At 40.0% G+C, this 25,768-nt stretch overlaps 1 protein-coding gene across 2 annotated transcripts; it reads left to right on the forward strand.

Annotated features, from left to right (window-relative positions):
• stambpl1 (STAM binding protein-like 1) lies at positions 1 to 24,817 on the forward strand. 2 transcript variants are annotated; one of them, XM_038299715.1, is made up of 12 exons: positions 1 to 241; positions 5,004 to 5,105; positions 6,750 to 6,967; positions 7,041 to 7,119; positions 14,770 to 14,859; positions 14,978 to 15,190; positions 16,275 to 16,425; positions 16,561 to 16,685; positions 16,768 to 16,905; positions 20,850 to 20,962; positions 21,039 to 21,138; positions 21,821 to 24,817. In XM_038299715.1, exons 2-12 carry the CDS (start codon positions 5,076 to 5,078, stop codon positions 21,875 to 21,877), a joined length of 1,314 nt encoding a protein of 437 aa, XP_038155643.1. In that variant the 5' UTR covers positions 1 to 241; positions 5,004 to 5,075; the 3' UTR covers positions 21,878 to 24,817. The 2 variants fall into 2 exon arrangements, with proteins under 2 accessions (XP_038155643.1, XP_038155644.1); XM_038299716.1 differs by having other exon boundaries at positions 6,753 to 6,967.
• The last annotated feature ends 951 nt before the right edge of the window (positions 24,818 to 25,768 follow it).

Here is a 25,768-nt window from a genome sequence, read left to right on the forward strand (position 1 = left end):
ACGGCCTCTGTCTAAAGCATAGAGCAGGTAGTGGCTCATTACGACTTAAAGACGATCTTTGTGGCCTTTATCAGTCTGCAGCAACATCCGGAGCTTTCCTTTCAGCCATTTCCACCTGCTTCATTGAGCTAGTGAACCCGGACCGCCTCTGGAACAGAAGCACCCAGCTGCCGTCCTCCGCCGCTCCGCTGAAGCCGCCGGGATGCAGGAGGAGGCTGGGCAGAGGAGCGAGGAGCAGCCGGTAAATTCCTCCTGGAGTCCAGAGGAGCCAAAACCGAACCGCGTAGAACCTGATTCACTTCATTAAAGCTGAAGGTTTTAATTGATCCTTTAATCTGGATCCATAGTTAAACAATTCTTCTGTAAAAACCTCATCCTTGCTGATCCCACCTGTTTGAGTTTAATTTTTTTAATTTATTAATTGATATTTCTGCTCAGCTTTGATGTCACGAGCCAAGAAACTATTTTTAATATTCAATTCTGGGCGTGAAATTGATTATTTTGTTAAATTCCATTAGACCTCAATGTAAAAAAAAACAGTGCAGTTTGCTTCTAACTTGTGATGTGAGTCATATTCATGCTGCCAAGGTCAGAGTTCCTGAAGAGCTTCCAGTAAGAGAGAAAAAAGCAGCTCTGGGCTGCTGGGAATGATTCAAGGCTCAGGCTGAGCTGGAAGTCTGCATATGGGAAAACATCCAGCAGTTTGACACATCAACAGTCCTTGGATGGGAGCATCCTGGGTTTTACTTTTTATTAAACTGTAGAGCTTATTGTTTCACTCCCAAACCCAATCCTTCATTATTTAGTTTGAAATTTATTAGAGCTTTTAGATTTAATGGGAATGTTTTCCTTTGACAGCTGTTATTGCAGCAGAGTGGTGTGATTGAACCCCAGACAGCTCCACAGTGAGCCTGTAGGGTCTCTGCTTTCAGTCTAAATGAGCTGCTTCAGTGAATGTGGCTGAGCAGGTTTTATTCAAACAATCAGAGGCGCTCTAGTCACATTCATGCTGTTTGAGTTGATCTTGTTTGAGAAACAAGAATCTTCCAGATTCTCAGAGTTTTTGAAAGTCTGCAGCCAATCAGCCTTTAACCTGTTAGATGACATTATGGGTTCATTTACTTAATATTGATTTATATTTTCCAGATCAGACCGGTTGGTCTGCGTTCTCAGAGATAATCCCAGCAGCTATAAGTGGAGCTAGTCCAGGTAAAAGCCACCTGGGGCTGTGATCACTGTGGGTGGAGCTTAGCTGCAGGTAGAAACAGGAGGTCAGACGGTGTACAGTCTGAATGCTGACTGAAACCTTTTCCTTAGTGTTTGAGTTTCAATGGAATTAAAATGTTATTTTTTGCTTTCTTTCAGTCTTGATGTTGAGAACGCTTCTTTCTCAGGTTTAACCCGAGGCAGAACCAGAGCAGACCGGGGCGACAGTGGAGACGTTTTTGTGTATAAGGAATAATTATCTGCTGAGGGGAGTGTAGACAAACCCTTTTTTGTGGGTCGCATGACCCAAATGATGCAGCCCACAAATTCATCCTCTGCCCCCTTTCTGCGCTGTTGCGTTGCCGTGGTGACAGCATCCCAGCTGGGGGCCACAGACGGTGTTTGTGGCTGTGAATCAGGGGGACGTTGGGAGCTCTGTCTCTTCTTTTTTACATCTTTCCATGTTGTTGGAGTGGATGAGTCAGAGAAGAGAAGATGCTGGTTGTCATGGTATCCCAGGCCTTTATTAAAACGAGCGTTATTTAAGGGTAGCTTATCAATCATTTGGTCTGTGCTGCAAAAATATTTGTTTATTCCAATGATGTAGTTATAAAATAATGATGCAGTGTTTTAGGAACTTTAGGATTACCTTTATACTGTAACATCTTCAATAGGTAGGCACCATAAACTACTGAGATTTCACTTTCATTTAGCTAATATAAGGTGTCCTAGTTATTTTATTGATAACCTACCCTTAAAATGAAGCTATTCTAGAAAAGAGAAAACAGAGCAGCAAGGCCAGCCCAGGACACAAGCAAACTAAGCGGCTGCTAGGGCCACCAGGCAACTAAGCGGCCCCAAAGAACAATAATTTGTTTTTGTTTGCATGTGTAGTGATTTCTTTATAAATATAGAAACAAAACCACATTATTTCCATAGTCAAATTAGTTATTTTTGCATCAGTTTGTCTGTTCAAATGGGTAGACTTCAGAGATAGAAAACATTTGAACATCCTAAAGCACAGATGAACTTGTTTTCTTATTTAACACTCTTAAAATGAGATCTGAGTTGAATGAATGAATAGACTTTATATATATATATATATATATATACACACACATATATATATATATATATATATATATATATATATATGTATATATATATATATGTATGTGTGTGTATATATATATATATATATACATATATGTATATATATGTATATGTATATATATATATATACATATACATATATATATATATATATACATATACATATATATATATATATATATATATATATATATATATATATATATATATATATATATATATATATATATGTATGTATATGTGTTTTTTTTTTATTGAATAAAGCCCTTGGTGTGTATTCACAATGAATGGTAACTGAGTCATGAAGCTGAGCATGTTTGCAGTCGGTAAACAAGGATTTCAAGTGGCTAAGCCGGTTAGCACCTCTCAGCAAAATTGTGTAAATAATTAAACAAAAGTCCTAAACCCAGAGTGAAAAAAAGACAAAAGTATTTGATTCCAACAGGGATAAGAGTGGAACAGCGCAGGGAATACCGTATGAATGTTGGTTTTCCCTGAAGAGGAAGCTAAAGCTGCTGAGGCGTTCAATGTGCCTACGGAGGTGATGGATACGGGACTTCTTTAGATCAGATTCAGGTCAGGGCTTATTAACGATGCACTTACTGGGAAAATGGCATTTAGATGGTTTAGTTTATGTTAAATGAAGAGAACATAATGAAGAGAACATTTAAAGATTTTATATTTCTTAGCATGATGCTGTGTCTGTGTTTGCGTTAGTTAGAAATAGGAATTTTCTTTTCCCTTAATGTTCTTATAGGATGCTCTGGGGGGGATTTAATAGAACGTAGAGCTGCTGCAGATCAGTTTATTTGATGAATAGCTGTTGGTCGTAATGGAAAGTTTTAATGATCAATAAGACATTGCTTCTATAAAATAACAGAAGACTTGAGCCTGTTTTTCCATGTGTATTTGGAGACAAACAGCGTTTGAGGAGCTGTACCAAAGAGTTGGTGAATGTGCCCCGAGCAAAAAGTAATCACATCCCTAACATTCTAACAATATATACTGTATAGTCATTGGAACAACATTTCCGCCAACTCTTCAACCACACCAAACTTGGCTTCACAGTGAGGCATTACAGGATGGGCATGCTCCATTTAATAGCTTCACTATTGTGGCAATCAGTCTTTCTAATCGATTACTGCCAGCAGATGGCGCCATCTTAATCTCTGCTCATTTCGTTTGCTGCTGCAATTCTATTTAGGCTCTAAAAGAACTGTAAACAGGATGAAGTCTTGGTGTATATAACCTTATGATCAAAAGATTTCTGGTCTGTTTTATGTGGGCATTTAACGAGATAATGGACCTTTAAGGAGAGAGTGGAGAACTGAGGGACAACAGTGTGAGAGGTAAAGGTAGAGGAAGTTTAGGTTTTAAATACAGCTTTCTTATATTTATATGCAATAGCTAAATATTCATCCTTTTATTTCCATTATTTAGGATAATGCTTGATGTTTTATAGTTTGATTTAATAATGTAATAATTTAACCACGCTGTTACACTTGCTATGCTTGGATTGAAAGTTATATGTTTCTCACATTGTTGTTGCAGTTGGAATCGGAGCGTATAAACCTGAAGACAATTTATCTGTAAATAAACTGCATCCTAGTTTTTATTTTTTGTTTTTATATTACTTTCAGTAATACTAGAGGTAGAGATAAATCAATCTGATATCTAGATTGGCTTAGATATTGACTAATTTGCTGGATAGAAAATCGGTGATTCATATCAGAGATCCAATCCAGAGCATCATACGTGGGAATGTTATTTCTTGCTGCTTATTTGTGGATAAATAACAAAGAGTTAATATATATCTGTATTAATGTGTTACCTTTTTAAAAAATGTTGCATGATATAATACTGGAACCCCAGTCGGCCTCAGCAGCAGATCCCACTGAGCCTCGTTCTGCTGGAGGTTTCTTTCTGTTAAAAGGAAGTTTTCCTCTCCACGGTCGCTACAAGCATGCTTAGTGTGAGGGAATACTGATGTCAATGTAATCGGCTGGGTTTCTTTAGGCCTTAAAGGCACACAATGTAAGATATTTTCAATCATTGTACTTAGCTACAGCTTAAACTGTATGACGAAACCTCTGCTTCAACTGCAGGATTTGCTCACGAATGCCTTACGAGGGCCAACTGAATTTAAAACACCCACAATGAGGCTGAAACTTGGCCCAATGGAAAAAACTCTGGTACGACTGGAGAATCGTACTGTATGCCTGACTGAGACAGAAAACTGAGCTGATCTGGTTGATTTGTCTCCAATTGCCTTTAGATGAGGAGTTGTGAATCGGCGCTATATAAGTAAACTGAGTTGATTCCATTTAACAGCTGAATTAGATCTTGTCAGATATCAGCTGATACGCTCAGCCAAGGTATCTGATTGGATCAGAAAAAACTGGACCATGCATCTCTAAGCATACGATGCATGTCAATAGGAGACTGAAAAGTTCCTACTCGGTGTCTGAATGATCTGATATTCAAACTGTTGATTGCAGAAGTCCATATTATTGGCTGAAATAGAGGGACCTGAAGGTGCCTCAGTGAAGCGTGGGCCCCCCCGCCTAGAAAATATGTTTTAGTATTATTTTTTTCTATTTGATAAATGCTGCGATGTTAGCTTTGCTCAGACGTGGGACAGTGATGATGCCGGTGTTGACCTGCTGTTTCTGGCTCTCCTGCAGTGAAGCGACATGGGCAGCGGCAGATGGACAGAGCAACCGTGGGCCGACCACTGACACACAGACACAGTCAGCATGGAGCAGGGCTTCAGTTTAAACTCCCTGGTGAGTTACGCCTCTGTGTTTTTAAACCTGAAGGGACTGTGAGGACAGGATACTCCAGAACAACTGGTAACATTATGACAAAAAGAGTTCAGTCTAGTTTATATGAGGTTAATTTAAGGCTGAAAAAATGATTCTGAGATACTTGGCCTTTAATTACTCCACATAGATGGAGTTTAGGGTAATTTCATCAGTAAGTCAATGTTTTGTTCAATTCAATTCAAAAATGCCTTAATTTCTTTAACCAGGTGTTGATAGCTGTAGGCAGGAAGGTTTTTCTGTAGAGGTCTGCCGTGCACCGCATCTGGAGAAGCCTCTGACTGAAGATAATCTGTTGTTGTTTAAAAATGTTCTGAAGAGGATCAAACTGTTGTCCACAATGTTCTACACTTTATGAAAAATCCTTCTTTGTGACATAATCTCTAGAGGTTCTAGAGGAGTTCCTACAACAGAGCTCGCCTTCTCAATTAGCTTATTGAGCTTTTTTAAATATTTTGCTCCAATGCTGTTACCCAAACATAGCAAAAAGATCACACTATCCACAACAGACTTATAGAAGATATTTAGCATCTTGTTGCAAATGGCGAAGGACTTAAGTATGGCTGAAACAACTACTTGGATTAATCGATTGTTGATTGTCGTCTTATTTATTAATCGATTAATCGTCAACTGGAGTATAGAGACTCTGAATCAGGCCTTTAGCTGACAGAGTGACCTATTTAGAGCAGTACTTATACCAAGAGTGTAAAGAAATGTATACACATTTTGATTTTAAAATAAAAAAATAAGCTTTCTTCTGTCAATGTGCTCTATCTAGAACTCAAAATGGAAAAGTTTTAGTTTCACCTGCTTTATTTTGTACAAAATCCTATTTAAGGAACATTAAATCTCTGATTATCAATCAATTAATCGCAAAAAAATTTTGATTTATGAAATAATCAATAGTTTCAGCCCTAGACCTAAGCTTCCTTAGGAAGTACAATCTGCTCTGTCCCTCCATGTAAATGGCTACAGTTGCATCTCCAGTCTAGTTTGTTTTCCAGGTAAAAACCAAGGTATTTATTCCCCTCCGCCACCTCCACTTCTTCTCCTTTGATGTTAATAGGATTCAACTTGTTCCTGTTTCTTCTGAATTTCTACAATCATCTTGTTTTGTTGAGATTCAGAATCAGATGACTGTTTCCAGACCATGGCACAAAGCGCTTCACCAGCTCTCTGTACTCAGATTCTTGTCCACCTTTGATGCACCCAGTTGTTAAGGGAAAAGGTTAATTTATTTGCATGTAAAATGAACTGAACCCTGAAGTAACTTACTCAGTCATCCTGTTTTTAAGGCATGTGACGGATCATTAGATGTGTCGGGTCTTCCTCTCTGAGGCTCCTCTCTGTGTGCACAGATAGAACGTCGTCCTCTTCATTTAAATGAATGGAGGAACAAAAGCTGCATTCATGCTTCCAGCTTGATCCGGAAACGAGGGATTCTGTGGTTACAGCTTGTGCTTTAAATGAGTTGGAGTGAACAACAACAGCAGCACTTTGTTTTTCTTCAGGCTTTCTCATCTGCTGTGGTTTATATGGTTTCCATGGTTACTGCCAATGTTTTGGGGACTGGGCTGAAACATCTCTCTGTGCTTCCTGTTGCCATAGAAGAAGCTGGCGGCGGAGCCGGACTACACGGACGTGACACTAACGGCTGCAGAGCGAGTGCGAGCGCTAGCGAAGATGGGATGCTGCGTGGAGATCAATGAGGAGATCGAACCCAGACGCTACTTTCGCTCCGGAGTGGAGATGGAGCGCATGGCAGCAGTTTACCTGGAGGAGGGCAGCCTGGAGAACGCCTATGTTCTCTACACCAAGTTCATCACGTGAGAAACACCTGAGTGGGCGGGGCTTGTCTTTACCAGGGAGGAAGTTCATTCTAAGCTTCTTGTTGCTCAGGCTGTTCGTGGAGAAGCTGCCGAGCCACAGGGATTACCAGCGATGTTCGGCCATTCCAGAGAAGCAGCTAATCATGAAGGTAATGGGATTGTTCTCCCAGCAACTTAAGGGTGAAAACACTCTTTTTTTTTTTTTTTTGTCTATGAAACTTAAATCCTTCTGCTGAATTCTGACTGTTTGATACCAAACACTGACTCTAGATTTCTGTCCTGATTCGTTGTCTCTACATCTCAGAGGCTTCCCCTTCTGTCCTTCAGTGGCAACATCAGGAAACTGTCAGACTCCAAAGTTTCTTTTTTTTCTTGGCATGCTCAGGCCTTTGACCATGATAATGCTTCTGTAAAACAATCTGTTCCTGAAGCAGGATGTGTCCCTTAATCTATGGAAATCTAATCTGTTCTATAATGCAGGCATGCTTAAAGTCGGTCCTTGAGGGCCGCTGTCCTGCAGGTTTTAGTGGTTTCCCACTTAATCCCAGCTGATTTTACTTGATAGCTGATTAACAGGCTGTTGCTGAACTTCAATCATCAGAATCAGCTTTGCCAAAGCAGGGAAACCTCTAAAACCTGCAGGACAGCCGCCCTTAAAGACTGACTTTGGGCATGCCTGCTATAATAATAAGAGCCTTAAACTTATTGGTTCAGATTTTCAAATTATAAAAAGATAATATTCTGTTTTTACAGAGAAATCAGAAAGGAAAAACTTTCTAATCTGATCTGAGATGAAGAGCTGGAAAGTTTATAAATACATATATTCCAAACTTTTAAAAAAAGGCATCTTTTTTTAACATTTAGAGTGTATTTGTGCAGATTCTTACTCTACACTGCAAAAATTGATCAAGAAATGAATAAAATGAAATAAGATGATCTTATTTAATCTGGTAAGTAACATTATTTGTCCATCCTAAAGTGTTTTGTAGGATGCACATGGGTAGAAGTATTTTTAAAATGAATTAAGAATATTACACATGAAATGAGGTAAAGAAAATGATTTTTCTTATTTTAACTGCAAAACTCTTGTTTCACTGGCAAACCATTTTATTAACACACTTAAATTAAGTACAAAAATACTTATTACAAGAAAAATGTTTGTTGTGTAGAAATTTTCTATGCAAATGGTTAAAAAAGTTTCTCACAAAATGACTCAACTAAACAGCAACAGGAGACCTTGTTAAGATCCTCTCATTGTTCAGGATTATAATCATTCCTTATGTTGATGGGGCAATTATGATTTAATGTAATGTTGCATCAAAGTCATGCAGCAGGACATACCAGGTGGTTCTGAGTTATTAGGAATCAAACAGGCTTATTTTAAACTTTAATATTCTGCATTTAGTAGCGCCACAGCAGCACTGTAATGAATAAAAACCTATCTCCATGTTGTGATGTCAGAAGGAGAACAGTTTTGGAGGTAGCTCAGCATTCCGTAATGGAGATGGATGGAAACATTAACTGTTCCAGAACATCTAATAATGTATAATAAAAAAAACACACACACAAAAAAAACACTGCATAAATTCCTCCAAACCTTCTGTTAAAACCATGACTCATGAAACACCTTATACAGGGGGATTCAATTAAAACTTAAAGAGGTCCAGTCCAACAATATTTTCAGCATCAATCTTTAGGCTCAAAAACAGCCTCTGCTTCTTTGCTGAAAATTTCTAAAATTTCCTTTTACCTGAACCTGGTGGCTCGGATGTGAAGCTGGAAGTGGAAGCGCTGAAAGCGAAATTGGCAGGTTCTTAAAGTTGTAGGGAAGTCATGTTTAAATTTCAAATCATTCTGGCTTAAACATGTATATAAATGTACTATTTATCAGACCATTTTGTCTTGTCTTAAAATCTGTTTTTATTACCTTCTGCAGGCCAGTTAGTTATACGTCAGCCTGAACACCTAAATTCGGCCAATCATATATCAACAGTCATCTGTCAATCAAATGTTTTCAGTCATAGCATCTGGATTCATATGTCGCAGCTAATATGCGCAACGGTTGAAATCAGAAATCAGAATCCTTTCCTTTCCCATTGAGTTGCGTCCCAGTGTTCACGGGGATGGACGTCTGCGTCTTCAGCAGGCGTAGAGCTAACAGAACTGGCAGCGTTGCGAGGCAAGGGCTCAAACATGTACGGCTGGAAGCCTTCTACACCAAACCAAGCTTCTGCCGCCCTGGCGTCCTCTTCCACAACATCTTCGTCCCCGCTTTCCTCCTCTAAATAAAAAATGGATGACGGAGGAGACTCATCCACGACCTCCGACACTAAACTCTCCTCCTCTTGCATGTTTCCTCTGTCCATAGCGTTCCTTGACAGTGTCGTTTCTAAGTCACCAGTTTAGTGCTACTTGGTCCCAATGGAATTTCCCATTGGGAACCTACTAGCACTAAGTTGCTAACTGGTTAGCAAGATGCTTCCGACAAACCGGCTAGGGGTGTAAATCACACCCATCATGGCGATTCGATACAGGCGATACAGGCTGAAATCAATGAAAGCTGTAATATCGTTATGCATTTTTTTTTAGAAACAACAGAAAATAACAGAAGTAGAAAAGTTGCATCAAAAAATACTGCAAAAATACTGCAGAAAATCAGTGCAATGAGTGCAATGCAATACCTCGGCTCCAGACTTTCCGCCCCCTCCACAGAAGCTCCGCTGCTCCTCTCCCAAATTGTAGCTGACCGCAAACAGCGCCGCAGACAGGAGGCCAGCTTGTTTTGTTTTATGACTGAAATTGCAGAAAACAACTCATGAAGTTTGACCCGCTAGAAAAGCGAGGTGCGCAAGAACGCTGGGACCCTTTTATCCACCTGGATCACTGCTCTTTTTGGCCCTCATGTCCTTCCGTCGTCGGACTAAACTCGCCCCCACTTCCTCGCCGCCTCGGCCGTATCTAGACCCACAGCGTGTAGCTCAGACCACGCTGCAATATTAAGCATAAATCAAAAATGTCTGTGTCAAGCTTACTGCGACACACTGCTGTAAGAGTATAACCAGGAAGTGCGGTAGGAGGGCAAAATAGGTTTAGCGCCACCGCAGCACGGGAGGGAGAATTACACCCAGGAGCAAATGGATAAAAATAGACCGGAGAAAAAAAAAACATGAATCGATTCTCTTGCGGACATATCAATGCATCGGATCGTCGGCTGTTGGATCGATGCATCGATACAAAACGATTATTATTTACACCCCTAAAACCGGCCACAACCAAAGATGCCTGCAAACCTTCCGCCACAACAATCCCGCCTCCTTGATAATCAACCAATCACATTCACTTTATTCACTCGTGGAAAGTCGTGCACCAATCAGGAGAATTTGGAAATGCAACAGTTGGAACAGCCACATCCCTACGACTTTTAATAACAATCGGTCTGTGTCTGACTCAAACACCTAAAATAAAATAAAAAGACACATCCTTCATAAAAATTTGTTCCAAGCAAGGAAGAAACGCTGTGGAGTGCTCCAACTTCTCCTGATCTCATCTACCCTGATTCCTCCACTTGAAAGCAGCTGCGGATCCTTAGCAAATTAAATAAGCCGACACCATCTTTATGGGGACTGAAGCAAAAAGCTGCGACACCACGTGAAAGCATAGCTGTATCGTAATCCAGGAAATCTTCAGCAGCTGTCTGTAACCAAACAACTGCTCCAACTCCCCTCAGTCACTAAGTACTGATGGAGGAATGGCAGTGTTTGTTTTAAAAATAAAAACTATTTTATGCGGGCCACATTGAAATTATTACATTGATCATCGGTATTAACTTTTTGGTTTACAAAAAATGTCAATATCTACACTATAAATAATGGGTTATTCTTTGAATATTGGAGAAGGTAAAGATACTATTGGTACTATTGGTAAGATACTATTAACGTCAATCTGACATGGTGTATTATTACGACTGTCATTTAATTCAACATTTTAAAGATGTGATAACTTTCCTGTGATGCAGACGCATTGGATCTGGCTAAATGTTGATCGATAAACCACAGAATTAAAGAGCAGACCTAGAAGAACAGAGGATGGTGAAAAACGATGCACACACTGGTACCTGAAAATAAACACATTATGTTAAACACGGTGAGACGTTCAGTGATGCGAGCAGCGACTAACTAGAAATATTCAGGCTGGTCACAGTTGAGGGAACCATCCTGAATACCTGTCTGTCTTTGTTAATGGGCTCTCGCTCTCCTGCCAGATGGCAGCAGCTTTAGAGGATTGCAGAGGATCGTTTCTGCAGATTTGACTCCTTTTTTCCTCAAAGCCCATTAATTTAAATCCAGTTGAAACATTTGCTGTAGAGCATTTATTTTACCGTCCTTTTTAACTGCCCGACTCAACTTGTTTTTGTCTTTGGCTAAGCTTCCAGTAGCAGGATACCATGATAAGATAGGACACTTTAAATAAGTGCCTTCAACACTAATTGTAATTGTATTAAAGATTATTGGGCTTCCTTAAAAAAGAGAACCTCTCCGACCTTTCTATAAGCAGTCAGCGTTTAACATTTAATCAAGCATTTAAGCTTTTTTTTTTAGTCTAAACTGCTCTTAGGTGTTTAAAGGTTTTGCTTCACTTCCTGCCCCCTCGTGGCAGAAGATCTGACGTTTGCTGATTCCAGCCGTCCACCCAGACATGACCATATGGTGACACTGAGATCCACAAAGTTTTCCTAAAACCTGGAAAGCTGGTCAATGTCCTGAAAGTGGGACCAGGGACCGACAGCATGTCATCATGATGAGAGGTTCCTGCTTTTGAAATGACACAACCCTGTTAAATGGCTGTGTTCAAGACTCTGCATTTAGATAGGACACTATCAACAGTCGTTACCACGGCACAGGATGGCTGCTGACATTTCGCTCTCTGAGGTGCTTTAAAAGAACGTCTGGCAGGACGGTAGTCCATGAAAATAACCGCTGGATAAGCCCTTCAGGAAAACAGCATGAGGTTCAGGTTAACTGTTATGGACCTGAGTTACTTAGCAGCATCTGGTGGAACAAAGCTGATGTTGAGAAATTTCTCAAATTAATTCAATTCAATTTAGTTTATTTCTATAGCGCCAATTCACAACGCATATCATCTCAAGGCACTTTACAGTTCAACCAGATCATACAGTCAAATTGATACAAAGTTTTCTATCTAAGGAAAACCAGTTGATTGCATCGACTCGTTGACTTCAAGGCAATCCCTCACACTAAGCATGCTTGTAGCGACAGTGGAGAGGAAAAACTCCCTTTTAACAGGAAGAAACCTCCAGCAGAACCAGGCTCAGTGTGAGCGGCCATCTGCTGAGGCAGACTGGGGTTCAAGGAGACAGAAGCAGAGACACAAAAAGCAGCTGTAAAAGGCGGCCCCGTCCAGGAAACACACAGCCAGGCAGACGAGCTCTGAGCCAGCTCCCATGTCAGAGGATGAAGAGAGCACATCCAGCCAGTCACAGTCAGAGAAACAGGTCTACACTGGAAAACAGGCAGATCTCCAACATCTATAAACAAAGGTGTTGATGGAAGCAGCACAGCTGATATTTCTCTCCAGGATGGAGTCGCAGCCAAACAGGAACAGACCAGATGAAGCTACTATGAGAAAAAGCAGAGAGAGCAGAACGTTAGAGATTGAACTAACAGATTCTGCAGAGTGGGAGAATAGAGATAGAATGATGAAATGGGGTTCCTTATGTCCTCCAGCAGTCTAAGCCTATAGCAGCATAACTATAGAGATAGCTCAGGATAACCTGAGCCACTCTAACTATAAGCTTTATCAAAAAGGAAAGTTTTAAGCCTAGCCTTAAAAGTAGACAGGGTGTCTGCCTCACGGACTAAAACTGGTAGTTGGTTCCACAGGAGAGGAGCCTGATAACTAAAAGATCTGCCTCCCATTCTACTTTTAGAAATTCTAGGAACCACTAGTAAACCTGCAGATTGCAATTACTGCTTAAGAGCAAACTGTATGCTGTAGAAGACCATCTGGGAAAGGACAGGTCTTCACTAACTGGTACCATCTCAAACCCACTCAAATTGTCTAGGTTAGTATAAAATGTTTTCAAATATTTAGTTCTTCTCCATTATTAGATCTTATTTAGGTTAAATATTATTGAGCTCCAAAAAGTTTTGATACAGAAAAGTCATTCAAATTTATCAACATTTTAGATAATGGGTAACTGTTACTTTGCATAGTAACTAGATACGTTGATTGGGAAGTATTTGCGTTACTGACTCGTTTTTGGGAGTAACTAGCAACTGTTGCTAGATGCTTGATTTTTAGGTAACTACCCAACTTGTGATATGATACGTGTTATGATGCAATATTATTACGATATTGCATTATCACTATATATTCCAAAATTTTTTCAAGCTATCAAATTAAATGTATCAATAAAAAAAGCAGGTGCTGTATATGTTCATCAGAAGATATTGATCATTTAGTTATTCTGGTATCCATGTTGTTTGGGGTTTGAGTCAGTCCGTGTGCGTTTCTCAATTCACGAGAACGCGAGTACGTACTCGCGTTCTCGTCACGTCCGTTCTTGGCGAGAACGCAGGAAGATCGCACTTGACGAGAACGCGAGCACGCAAGCACGTATGTGTATTGGAGCAGAAGCGTACTCGTGACGTCATCACATGCAACGTTGTTTAGCATTTCTTTAACAGTCAAAACTATTTATTCCCTACACAAAACATTTTGAAAACAATATTTTTAATTTCTAAAGCTTAAAAAACGTTAAAAAAAATTACCGAACCGCAAAAAACCGCCATCAGAACGAGCGGTAGTTCACACATAACTAGACCGAGAGAAGTGCACTACAGACGGGGTAACATTAGCCCTGGTTGCGGTTACCCTCGGAGGTCTGCTGGTCACTCTGGTCCGCTCAACGTCGGACTTTTTTTTTTTATTTCGCACTAACTCTGTAAACAGACCACACAGGGAGGCTTCAATGTATAATGTTATCGCCTCAAACGATTTCAAAACATACTTTTGAAGAACAACAGCAGCAGAAAAGGGAATGTTTAACTTAACACTGTGAGCGCTGTCTCGAATCAAGCTGTGGCCGCGGGGCATTCTGGGGAAGCGGTCAGTCTGAAGAACGCTCAAGTCTGCTCTGATGCATGCTCGATAAAGAGGGCGGGGCGAGAACAACATCCGGGGATTTGATGCGAGAATTGGAACGGTACTCGGGCTGAGGCTGATGACGTGTCACGAGTACACGAGCACATGAGAACGCTCAAGAACGCATATTGAGAAACGCCCCGTGTCTTCTACTGTGACTACCTCAGCTGCAGATATGGCTCTGTGCTGCACAGCAAAAGGGCTCCATGGCGCTATCGACCAGAGTGGCGGTGCAGAGGTAGCCTATTTTCCCTCATTGTTTTAGGTAAAAATATATAATGGGAAGTAAAACATTGATATTATATCAGTCAGCAGAAAATCACAATATATCGGCAAAATTGATTTTTGATTTTTCCCACACACCTACCTAGGGCTGGGCGATATGAAGAAAATCTAATATGACGATGTATTTGGGCTATAATTGCTGTATAAAGTATTGGGGGAAAAAAAACGGTTAGTGAAATAGAGGCAGACTGCTTAATGTCGTCATGTAAATTTGTACTCAATGGTTGCGATAGTCATTCTAACTATAGTGCGTGGGAAAAGTCGAGATACGTTGAGTATGTTCGATGGCCCATGCCCTGATCCAGGTTCTGACCTGGGTTCTGGCTCATGTTCGCTTTCTGTGTCTGCAGAAACTCCAGGAGGAGGCTTTTCCTCGGAAAGAGGAGCTGAAGAAACGTCTTCAGGAGAAGTACAGCAGGGAGCACTCAGAGTACCTCAGGGTGCATGGTTTTATTTTTTTGGGTCGGGGGGAAGGAAGTTAAGTTAAATTGTGGATTAGGGTGTGAATTGTGCTAAGGTTAGCTTTAGGGTCAGCTCTAAATCCAGCTGTTTCCTCAGAGCCAGTCGGTGGCGGTGGATGGGTGTGGTCAGCGGCTGCAGCGGCTCACCTTGTTGGAGGAAGACAGGCGGCGCATCCTGCTGTTGGAGGAGGAGAAGCAGCGAGTAGCCGCCCTCCGACGGATGCAGATCGAGTCGGAGCAGTTCCGCTACTTTGAGGACCAGCTGAGACGTCAGGAGCTGGCTAATAAAAAGGAGGAGGCGGAGCTAAAGGTGCTGTATGTGGTGGACCAAAATATAGAAATAATATAGATAAATAAATACATAGAAATAAATAGATGCACCATGTAATAAGATGTCATATTTATTCTTTAATCTAAAATATTTTCCAAACAGAGACCTTATTAAATGATATAAAAACAAAATGTAACAATGGCTTAATCAGAGATGAAATAAATATTTCAGATCAATATGCTGCATTTGGAGCATATCGATGCTCCATGCGGGCAACCCTTCTCAGAAACATGTCTATCTAGCTTGAAAGGATCAGATCCGCCGCTGAATAACTCAGGTGACCCAGAGCGTTTCTCTACAGCCGCCGGAGCTTCCCTTAAACACCAGAGCTAACTAACAAAACAGGTCTGACCATTATCTGATCTAGAGCTGAAACAACTGGATTAATCCTGATTAATCTTTTATTGAAATAATCAACTAATTTAGAAATCGGTTACTCATGAACTGGAGTGTAGTCTAAAACATGTATTTAGCTGACAGAGCAACAGAAAATATACCATAATGTTGTTTAATAATAAATATTTTACGAGCTCTATCCAGAACTCCTCAAGTGGAGAAGTCTTCTTTAGGGAACCTTTGGCTATCTTATTATTAATCAATTGATCCAAAATATAAACGGATTAATCGATCTGCAAAATAATCGTTAGTTTCAACCTAAATCTCATCAGACATATTATACTACAGCGCTGAAAATGTCCTTTTACCTGGAACTCCACTAGGCCACTAACACCTCAGAGTTACAGGTCTAGTGCCCCTAGTGGCGAAAAGTTAGTATTGCTTTATTTATTATTATAATTATTCTTTTTATATAAAAAAATGATATAATTATCCCTACTTCTGATTCATAAACAAATGGAGAGGAAAGTGTTTCATGTATTAAAGGGGTCTAGAGGCTGAAATATTTAGGAACCTGTGCTGTAGCGTGCAGTTCTTACCTTTCTGTGGTCATTTACAGTGCAGCATAGTGATCTCTGTACTAAACTGTTGTACTCTGTGCATAGTCTGTTAAACTGTGTAGTAGTTTTATGGGGTTATGTACTGGATGTTGTGGTTTCTCCTGCAGGAGCAGACTAAAGTGCCTGAGGTCACAGATGGCTGCTGTCCATCCAGGCAACCAATCAAAAGCCGCGCACATTCTCAGGGGGTGGATCCCAACAAGAACCGGCCGTCTGTGACCATGAACCAACCAGTTGCCGCCTTAGCAGCAGTACACAGTGAGTAGAAGCAGCTGCACAGCTAGACCTGTCTGATGGCATGCTGGTTCACGATCAGACCTGCAGCTTTGGTTCCAGGGCCATCAGAGACTCGTAGCTCCGAGGCCTTGGTGTGAGTTTGATTCTTCTGTGCAGGTCAGAGGGTGGAGGGTCTGAGGCGGGTGGTGATCCCCAGAGACCTGACATACCGGTTCCTCCTGCTGGCCGACTCCAACACAGCCAGAGGAATAGAAACCTGTGGCGTCCTCTGCGGGCGGTTGGTGAGTTTTCGGGTTTCACAGAGGGGAAAAAAAAAACAGGCAGCAGAACCAGAACTTGTTCCTCTGAATGTTTGTCTCTCAGACCCACAATGAGTTCCTGCTGACGCATGTGGTGATCCCAAAGCAATCGGCCGGACCAGATTTCTGTGACATGGAGAACGTGGAGGAGCTATTCGGCTTCCAGGATAAACAGAACCTGCTGACTCTGGGCTGGATCCACGTATGACGACGCATCACACCACACATTCTAGAGCTTTAGTTCAGGAGCCGGAGGTGGAGGTCAGCTCTTATGTGTCGAGTTGTCTCATCGAGAGTTGGTTTTCCCTCACACCCACTCAGCCCTGATGGGGGTGGGGTAAAATAACTACGTTGTTCTCTGCTTCCCCTTCATTTACATCAGCTTATATCGCCATGACAACAGCACCTGTGATCCAGGGACAGAGATAGGAACAGATGGAGAGAAGTCTCACTCTTTAATGGTTTTAGTTCAGCTTATCTAAAAGATGCCAAGATCCATATGTGGGAAATACGTCATATGAAGAGATTCAGTTAATTCCACTCCAAAAATCATAACATTTATAATGGATCGTTTAAAGCCAGCTGGTCATTCTCATTGCAGTTGGTTTGAACCCTGTTCCATTCGCTGCTGCACATGGCTCTACTGCACGAGGTTGAACCTGCTAAATTCTGTATGCAGCGAATTTTGTTCCATTATTGTTGCAAACAAAGAACACATTTTGGGGCGTGACTCAGTGGCGCAGACCCATCTATGGAGGCCTTCGTCCTTGACATGGCCGACATCGGTTCGAACCCGGCCTGTGGTCCCTAACCATGTCTCTCCCCCTCTCATGTTCTCCCTTTCTGTCTGCCCACTTTACAATAAACGAGCCATTAGTGTTGTAAAAACCTCAAAAACAAAAAAAGGCACATTTTATAAATAGAAATTTGAAAAAAACACTTTCAGTTAATTAAAATTTGAAAAACAAATTGCAATTCCAGAAATTAAACTTTGAAATGTTTTAATGATAAAAATGTTTTGAGAGTAACTTACCTGTTTTATCACGTTTAATTTTAAGTTTTTTTTCTCATTTTTCATATATTTGTTTATTTTATATTTTACTTTTCAAATTTTGTTTTAAATTTAGTTTTACGAATGACATGTTCAAATTGCATTTCACAGATCATCCTTTTTGCCCCGTTAAACCCAATAAAAGCTCTAATTCCTGCCAATAGTGTTGACATCCTTTCAGACCAATACAAATACATCTTTGGTTCTCACTTTAGAGGAAAGCTCGTCCCCAGAAGTGGAGAGAAGGTGATCTGAAAACCACAATTTAAAAATGATTAAATTAGGTGAAATTCAATCTGAAAAGGAGAAATTTAAAACAAATATTAAACATATAATATATTATTTGCTTGAAAAGTAATGGAACAAAATTCACTCCATACATTTCCATAGAACCTGTTTCCGCTGTTGCTTTATAGCTGCGTTCACACCAAACACGTTTTGTGAGGAAAAAGCCTCTGATTTAGATGCAAAGTCTATGGAGGATGGCGTCAATCAGGGCACCCGGGTGTTCTGACATGTGACTATCGGTTAGCCGAGCATCGGACGCTGGAGTTCCAACAATTTAACCTTTGCCGCTCGATACCAGAGCATAAACCAATTGGAAAAGCTAAAACAGGGGTTTGTCTGGGAAGATGGACATTATATGCAAGCTGTTATTGTTTCTGGTACTTGCAGTTTTTCCCACCAACCTTAAAAACTCTTTATATTGTTTTACATTTTGTTATTTGGTACTTGTAACGGTATAATGACGATAAAGTTGAATTCTATTCTAGTTTATTCCAGATGTTGCGAACAGCAGAAGGAAATCCCTCACAGACTGCAGAGAGCTTTCAGTGGGGATTCCCAGTGCTGCCGGTGTTCTGTCAGATGAGCATACCCCATCAGACCAGCAAACCCATTGTCAATACCAGTTTATCCCAAAATACTGTTTAAACTACCTCAATAAGCATGTATCCCTTTAGTCATGTACAAAATAACTTTTTAATTACGTACTTTTTGATGTTTTTTGAAGCATATGGCAATCTGACAATAAATTGTTTGGTTTTTTTTGTACAAAACTAAAGGGATAAATTCAAATCTGATGTCCTTTGCATGCGTATTGAGTATGGGTATGTTGGTCTGACAGAACACCGGCCAGCTCTGGAGGTCTGACTCTCGACCAAGAACTGCACGTTTTAGCAATCCTGATGAGCTGACTGCACAGCTGGAGTTTTGAGGTGGACTTTCTTACTTGAAAATATGTTAAAACTATCTCTCCAACTTATCAAAGTAGATGAGCTACTCGCTAGCTACAGAATGTAGCTACAGAACAGAGCAGACGCTCACTCAAAATGCTTTTGATGTGAACGCAGCTTTAGCCCCGCCTCCACCCGTCAGTGTTTTGGCCGTCAGTAAGTGCATTCCACATGGGCTAGTGCTGTGCGGTTTGGTACCAGCCGGGCAGATCCCTATCCGACTTGCTCCCGTCTGCATCTGATGGCTGGAGCACGTGTTTCAGTTGCTCATGTCATGTCAATAAAAACACCACCACATGGCCTCCCCACCCTTTTAGTTTGTCAAAAATATGCTAGAAATTAATTCTTCAAGTATTTGTTCATATTGGGCTTAAGCTGATGAAGATTCTCAGTCATTCAGGTCATAGTCATTCTGTAAAAGTAAAAAAAAAATCCACTGGACTTGGTTTCCAAGATTTGAAGACGTTCGCCACCTCTCCAGGAAGCGCTCTCCATTCAAATGTCTGTTTGAGAAACATTTGAATTGAGAAAGCTTCCTGGAGAGGTGGCGAACGTCTTCAAATCTTGGAAACCAAGTCCAGTGGATTTTTTTGAACTTTTACGGAAAAATTGGGCTTGACAAGCTTTTTAGAACGGGGTTATTTTCACAAATAAAATGTATGCAATATTAGGCTATGCTGTTTTGGTTTGTAACCATAGAAACATTTCTGTTCGACCCGGTCTGTTTATGGTGCTTCAAAAGGTCTCTATTAAGCTTAACTTTTACACTACTTAAGGTCGAACCTGCTGGTTTCTCTTCACCTCACATTTTAGCCAGGAGTAGCTCCCCTTTGTACCGCCTCCTCAGAGGAAGGGAAAAAAAGCCAGGCAGGGAAAAAAGGGATGGAGAGAGCGGTTAACCCTGCAGCAGCTCTTCCTGCTCACTGAGGCAGAGTTTAGAAATTGTTCTCAATCTTCTGCTCAGTAAAATCTGAGGACAACCAGATCTGTTTTCTTTATTGATGTTAGTCTGCTCGACACAGCTTTGACCTTTTTGAAGCAAAAGTGTCGCTGAGTGTTTTGAGTGTACCTCAGTCATGTGACCACTTTGAGCGAGGCCTCATTATGTCATACTCTGTGTTGAGCTTTACAGTAAATTCAAATAATCTTGGCGTTTCAATGCTACTGAAGTATTTAAATGCAGCAGAATTGTGGCTCTAACCACGGGTTTTCCATTTACAGTCTTATTTAAAGACACGGAAAGAAATTTTATATTTAAATCTAATTTGGAACTGATTCAGAATAGTTTGCTACATGCACATAGTTAAAAAAGAGACAGAAACACAAACACACATACATTACAGACACATCTATACCCCCCACAGTCATCCACTGATTAATTTATAACAGATATTTATTCACACGGCACATCTAAACAGCTTTTGATGCTTCTCCTTTAATATGATCATCTTTATTTATCAGAACCACAGCAGGAACATGGGGAACTTTGGGAACTATATTGCAGTAGAGTCGGTTTGAATAATTTAAGCTATCAGATTTACTTAAAGGACAATTTATTAATGTGTTCAAATAATTGCATCCAGACATTCAAAAAACATTTCTTTGTTGTGATTGGCCTGCCAGATTTAGGGCCTGGGGGATTGATCAAGGCTAGACCAACTCACAGGCAAAAATTATTTTGGCCGCTGGCGGGTGGGGCTAGTTTAGTAGGCTAAACATTCGGTGCTTTCAACAACGCCCTCTAACGATCGTCTGGGATTCATAGAACCTTAGTTAAATAGATTTTCTGCAACGGTTGGTTGTTTTTATGTCCTTCCACCTGTTTTGTAGTCCTAACTTTTTTCTTACCTGTGCACTCAGACCCATCCCACCCAGACAGCTTTCTTGTCCAGCGTGGACCTCCACACTCACTGTTCCTACCAGCTGATGCTGCCGGAGGCTGTTGCCATCGTCTGTGCTCCAAAGCACAATGAGTATGTGCACAATGACTGGATTACATGTCCCATGCTGCCTTTAAGCCTCCTTCCTGACGCTGTGTGTGTTTCTCAGTACGGGTGTGTTCAGACTCACCGGTGCGGGTATGCTGGAAGTTTCTGGATGCAGACTGAAAGGTTTCCATCCACACGCAAAGGAGCCTCCTCTGTTCACGGTGAGAACATGTTGCTGCTTTTCTTGCGAATGAACGTAACAAATTCCCTATTTTTGTATTGTGGATGTACTAGGGGGGTTCAATAAGTAAGGCCCCTGGCCCGCTCCCAGATGTTTGATCAAGCTGAAATTTTACATGTGAAGTGTTTTAAATCTCTATAGATTAAATAGCAAATTACAGCTCTGGACTAATTATGGTTTCTGATTTACTGGTGTTCAAACTGAGTCACGTCTGAGTTTTACCATTGGAAAGGACTCACAGAATGGGAGACTTGATCAAATGAAAGTAACTTATGGTGATAATGTCCAATAATATGACCTTGTAAAACATTTTGCAAGGCAATATAATGGGCATCATCACCATAAGTTACTTTAATTTAATCAAAAGTCTCCTGTGGCGTTAGTCAACAGGCTCCATTTCAAACTTAACTCAGTTCAAACGCCTGTAAGTCAGAAACAATAAATAGTTCAGAGCTGCAATTTGCTACTTAATCTATAGAGATTTAAATAACGTTGCATGCAAATTATCAGCTCAATCAAACATCTGGAAGTGGGTCAGGGGCACTACTTATTGAACGCCCCTCTTATATACATGAAGATTTTCTGATCACTTTTAATTACCAGATTAATGTAGTTTGACTCACCTGCTACCATCATAACTCCATCCGCTCTCCTCTCCTCAGGTCTGTAAACATGTGGTGGTCAAGGACTACAAGCTCAACCTGTTTGACCTCAGGTGACAGAGGAGCCGCTGCCTCCCGTTTACTGCCATGCTTTTATTTTGAAGAGGAAACTGTGAACCTGCTGCCTCAGCATGTGTGGGTTTCCGTTATTCTGCCTGTTGTCTGTGATGCAGTAGACGATTAGTTTACTGCACCTAAACAAACTCAGAAGTGGGACTAACTGAGTGCCTTTAAACTGAACAGTGCAGGATGAGAGTGTTTGCTTCTGCTCTATGAACTTAAAAAATATGATTCCTGAATCTGCTGTGAAACCAGAAATCCAGTATTTGTTCTGCACTGATATGTTTTAAACACAGCAGAGGGATTTTAACCCTTTAATATTTTTATCTTATTTTGAAAAACTGTCGTTTATTTGTTTTTTCTTTTTTCTTTTTTTACTCTGCAGTTTTATTTGTTTTTCCCCTGAACAGCTCAGAAACCTGCAGTTGATCTGATCAGACCAACCATCCGTGTGGGAAATAAGAACATAAAGGAGTCATAACCTGGAACATACCTAAAGTCTATCCGTGTTTTTTTTTTTTTTTCTTGTTTTTTTGAGTGGGAGTGTGCTCTCCACAAAGTCCAATTTTGGTTGCAAGGTCCTTCAGCTGGAATTATGATGATACAAACTCTATATTTGAAGAAATATGTGGTATCACTGATTTAGAAATAGAAGCTGAAGAAGGAAATTGTCATGACTTCATTAAGAATTAAACACACGTCTCAAAAGTTCTCTTTTCCGTGTAAGAAAACTTCAAAAGTGATTTGTTTTTTTAGTCAATAAGAAACCATTGAACAAGTAGAGCTTCCAACTATCATGAACCCACCTGCAGGCAGTCACTAATTGTTGGTACTTGCGTAACTTTTTGCCTATTGTCTAAGAGACCAAACTGCTAATGCTGCTAATGCTGCAAATGCTGCTAATGCTGCTAATGCTGCTAATGCTGCATCGACATAAAGGCACTTACGCAAAAGTCTAATTCTTGTTTATACCATTGTGAGGAAAAAAAGAGGCACAAATAAGCTGTATTGATGTTTTAATTTTTCCTTAAAATGATTAAACATTTATTTAACGACCGATTCAGAAGGATTTTAAATGTAAAATTGCAGGTTATGACTCCTTTAGCTGTAGTTTATAAAGAGTCAGTCTGCAGGTGTTTCATGTTTATGTTCCAGGTTTTACCTCCAAAAGGCCGACCCTGTAGAGAGAAACCTGCATCTGGATCTGCCTGCAATCAGTACTCAGGGCTTTAATTAACAATGCTGTAAATGCTGCTGCCTGTAGCTTCTAGAGCTACAAACGTCTAAATGAGAATCTGCCGTCAAGAACAGCTTCAGTCCGAGTGTGACCGGCTCCAAACAACACGCTGTTTCATCACTTTCTTACTTCGGCATCCTCACTCAGCAGGTCGCTAACAGCGATGCACACATACTGGTTACCTTGGCAACTGCAGCCTGATAGACTGTGCCATAAATTTGTTATATTTATGGTCTGCTATGGCAACTCTTAGTCTGCTATTAGTGATATTTGCATTTTATTCTGGTACGAGTCGATACGTGCATGCCTTGATGATCATGTTTTGCCATTTCTTCCATCTACTGTCTCTTTTTTTATGCTTTGTTTGATTTGTTAATTGATTTTATTTAAGTTGTTTAAAATTTTGTAATTTTAATCAAGTAAATGATGGAAGGAAAAGCAATAAGAATCGTCCTCAAAATATCAACAGCACGTATCGGATCGGTTAGACTGATGTATCGGTCGATCTCTAATACTGCATCACTACACAGCCATGTTTGCCAAGATGAATTTGGTGTGTTAAATAACAGTATTTAAAAATGGTCATGGTAGTTTTGTCGTGTATAGAAAGTATCGTCTGCAATTAAGCTTTACGTCTCATTTCCGTCTGTGTATCACAGAACAGCAGGAAGCAGAGAAAAAGAAATTAATCTGGTTAAAAAATGTTAATTTCCCATTCTATATTTTTTTTCTTTGATCTCATTGTATGCTTTTATGGTTTTTGATGCAATTAAGCTATTTGTATGCAATTAGATTTTTACTTTGAACTTTGTCCAAGCAGCCATTTAGATTAAAAGAGGCTTAGCCAATACTGTGGCTATAAAGATAAACGGGAAATAGCATATGTTCAACTTTGAATACTGTCAGGAATATATAGCATATGTCAAGCCTTCCTGATAGTGTTTGCTTTATCCTTTTTTGAGCCTGAAAACAATTTTTGCACCACATTTCATCAGCAGACACAAATATTGTTGTGCATCATCTTCCAGTAGCTTTGATTAACAAATGAAAACAAACCAAACTTGAAGGCAAATATCCAGATGCATTACATACTGTAAAAACTCAGTATCAGCCTAAGAATAGCATTGCTATCACTAGCATCAGTATTAAGCCGTGTGCGCACGCATACATCAACTTGGCAGCTTTACCTCATGCTTCAATAAACTTTGGCAATGCTGTATTCAGAGCTCTTTGCATGTCTCATCTCTATTAGGGTGGAACTTTTAATCCACATGAATCAGATGCTTAATGTTCCAATAAAATGGCATCTTAATGGCGAGCAGGACATCAGTTATTGTTAGTTTTATTTTAACAATCAGAAGAATGCTGTTTTGTTTTAAAAGCCTGATGCCTTTTAGAGCGTAGGAATTAATTCTTCAACTCAGTTTTTATTTTTGAGTTGATATCAAAGTAAAATGATGTCTTTTATTGATCCCAAACCTTTGAATTTGGTGGCAATGCCATGGTGACAGACTTTTTGATAAGCCGACATTGTATTGTCATCCAAACAAATCAATGTAACGTTGGATTGTGATAAAACTGTATAAAGTTTATTTTTGGGGGCTTTTTCACACTTAATGTTGAGTTTTTCTTTTCTTTTTGCACCCATGCTCATCCTATTGTTTCTCTTATGTACATAATATATGTAGCTTCTACTAAGGCGCCGTGTTTACTTGCTTCACGCATTCGTACCTCCAGTCACATGGTCTTGTAATAGTACATATATTTGAAGTGCTCTGTGTGCTAAAAGATAAGTTAATAAAAACTGAAGCCATATGTGTGCAGCCAGATTGAGCTACTGGTGTAAAAATGCATAAAGTCACGGTACGTGACTGGGCCCCTTTAAACTCCGTTTGCTAGTTGTCTTAAGATGTTTATAATAATAATTTAACTTTATTGATCTCCCATTGGAGACATTTACCTCTGCATTTAACCCATCCCTTCGGGGAGCAGTGGGCTGCCATAAGGGAATATTTAACACTGTTAAACAGCATTTCCTCTCTCAATCTAACCTTATGTTGCTGCTGATAAGACCGATGAAAGATTTTAAAGTTTTGCCGTTTTAAATGATTTATAAAATGAGGTTTAAGACTTTGTGTTTGAAATGGTAAAAAAGAGAAATGAAATAATAGATTGAAATCAATCAGACAGCCCAGAAATAGACTAGAAATCAGATAGATCCTAATATATTCTATACACCAGACTATTAAAACAGCATCGCATGTAAACGCTTTAACTAAATGGAGCAGAACCTTCCATGAACATTATAGAGGCCAACTTTATGACTTCTCCTCATCTTGGAATCACACTAAGTTTGTTAAACCTGCTGAATCATATTTACCTGATCATGTTTAACCGTTATTTTCTTATTCATCCATGCATTCCCCCGCATCTGGTTCTTTCATGTAGAAAATACTCTAATCTCACCAGCAGGTTGTGATGGAGAGCCTTTTTTTAAATAGAAAAAATAGAAGAAATTTACATTATTATTTAAAGGGAGAACAGCTTTGATGAAGAAAGGTGATCTAACTATGGAGTCTTGCTCTGTTTCCCTGACCTGAATGTTTCATTTGTGTTTAAAGTTTTAAACATGGAGTCGTGCAGCTGTGCTT

The sequence above is a fragment of the Cyprinodon tularosa genome, unplaced genomic scaffold, assembly GCF_016077235.1.
Source record: "Cyprinodon tularosa strain WSP-4 unplaced genomic scaffold, ASM1607723v1 ctg433, whole genome shotgun sequence".
Classification (NCBI taxonomy): domain Eukaryota; kingdom Metazoa; phylum Chordata; class Actinopteri; order Cyprinodontiformes; family Cyprinodontidae; genus Cyprinodon; species Cyprinodon tularosa.

Bases quoted from the DNA above. Each gene is read 5' to 3' on its own strand.
- stambpl1 (XM_038299715.1), top strand. From the start codon at position 5,076: ATGGAGCAGGGCTTCAGTTTAAACTCCCTG. The intron at 16,426-16,560 runs GTGAGTAGAAGC...TCTTCTGTGCAG, and splicing joins CGCCTTAGCAGCAGTACACA to GTCAGAGGGTGGAGGGTCTG. The intron at 16,906-20,849 runs GTATGACGACGC...CTGTGCACTCAG, and splicing joins TGACTCTGGGCTGGATCCAC to ACCCATCCCACCCAGACAGC.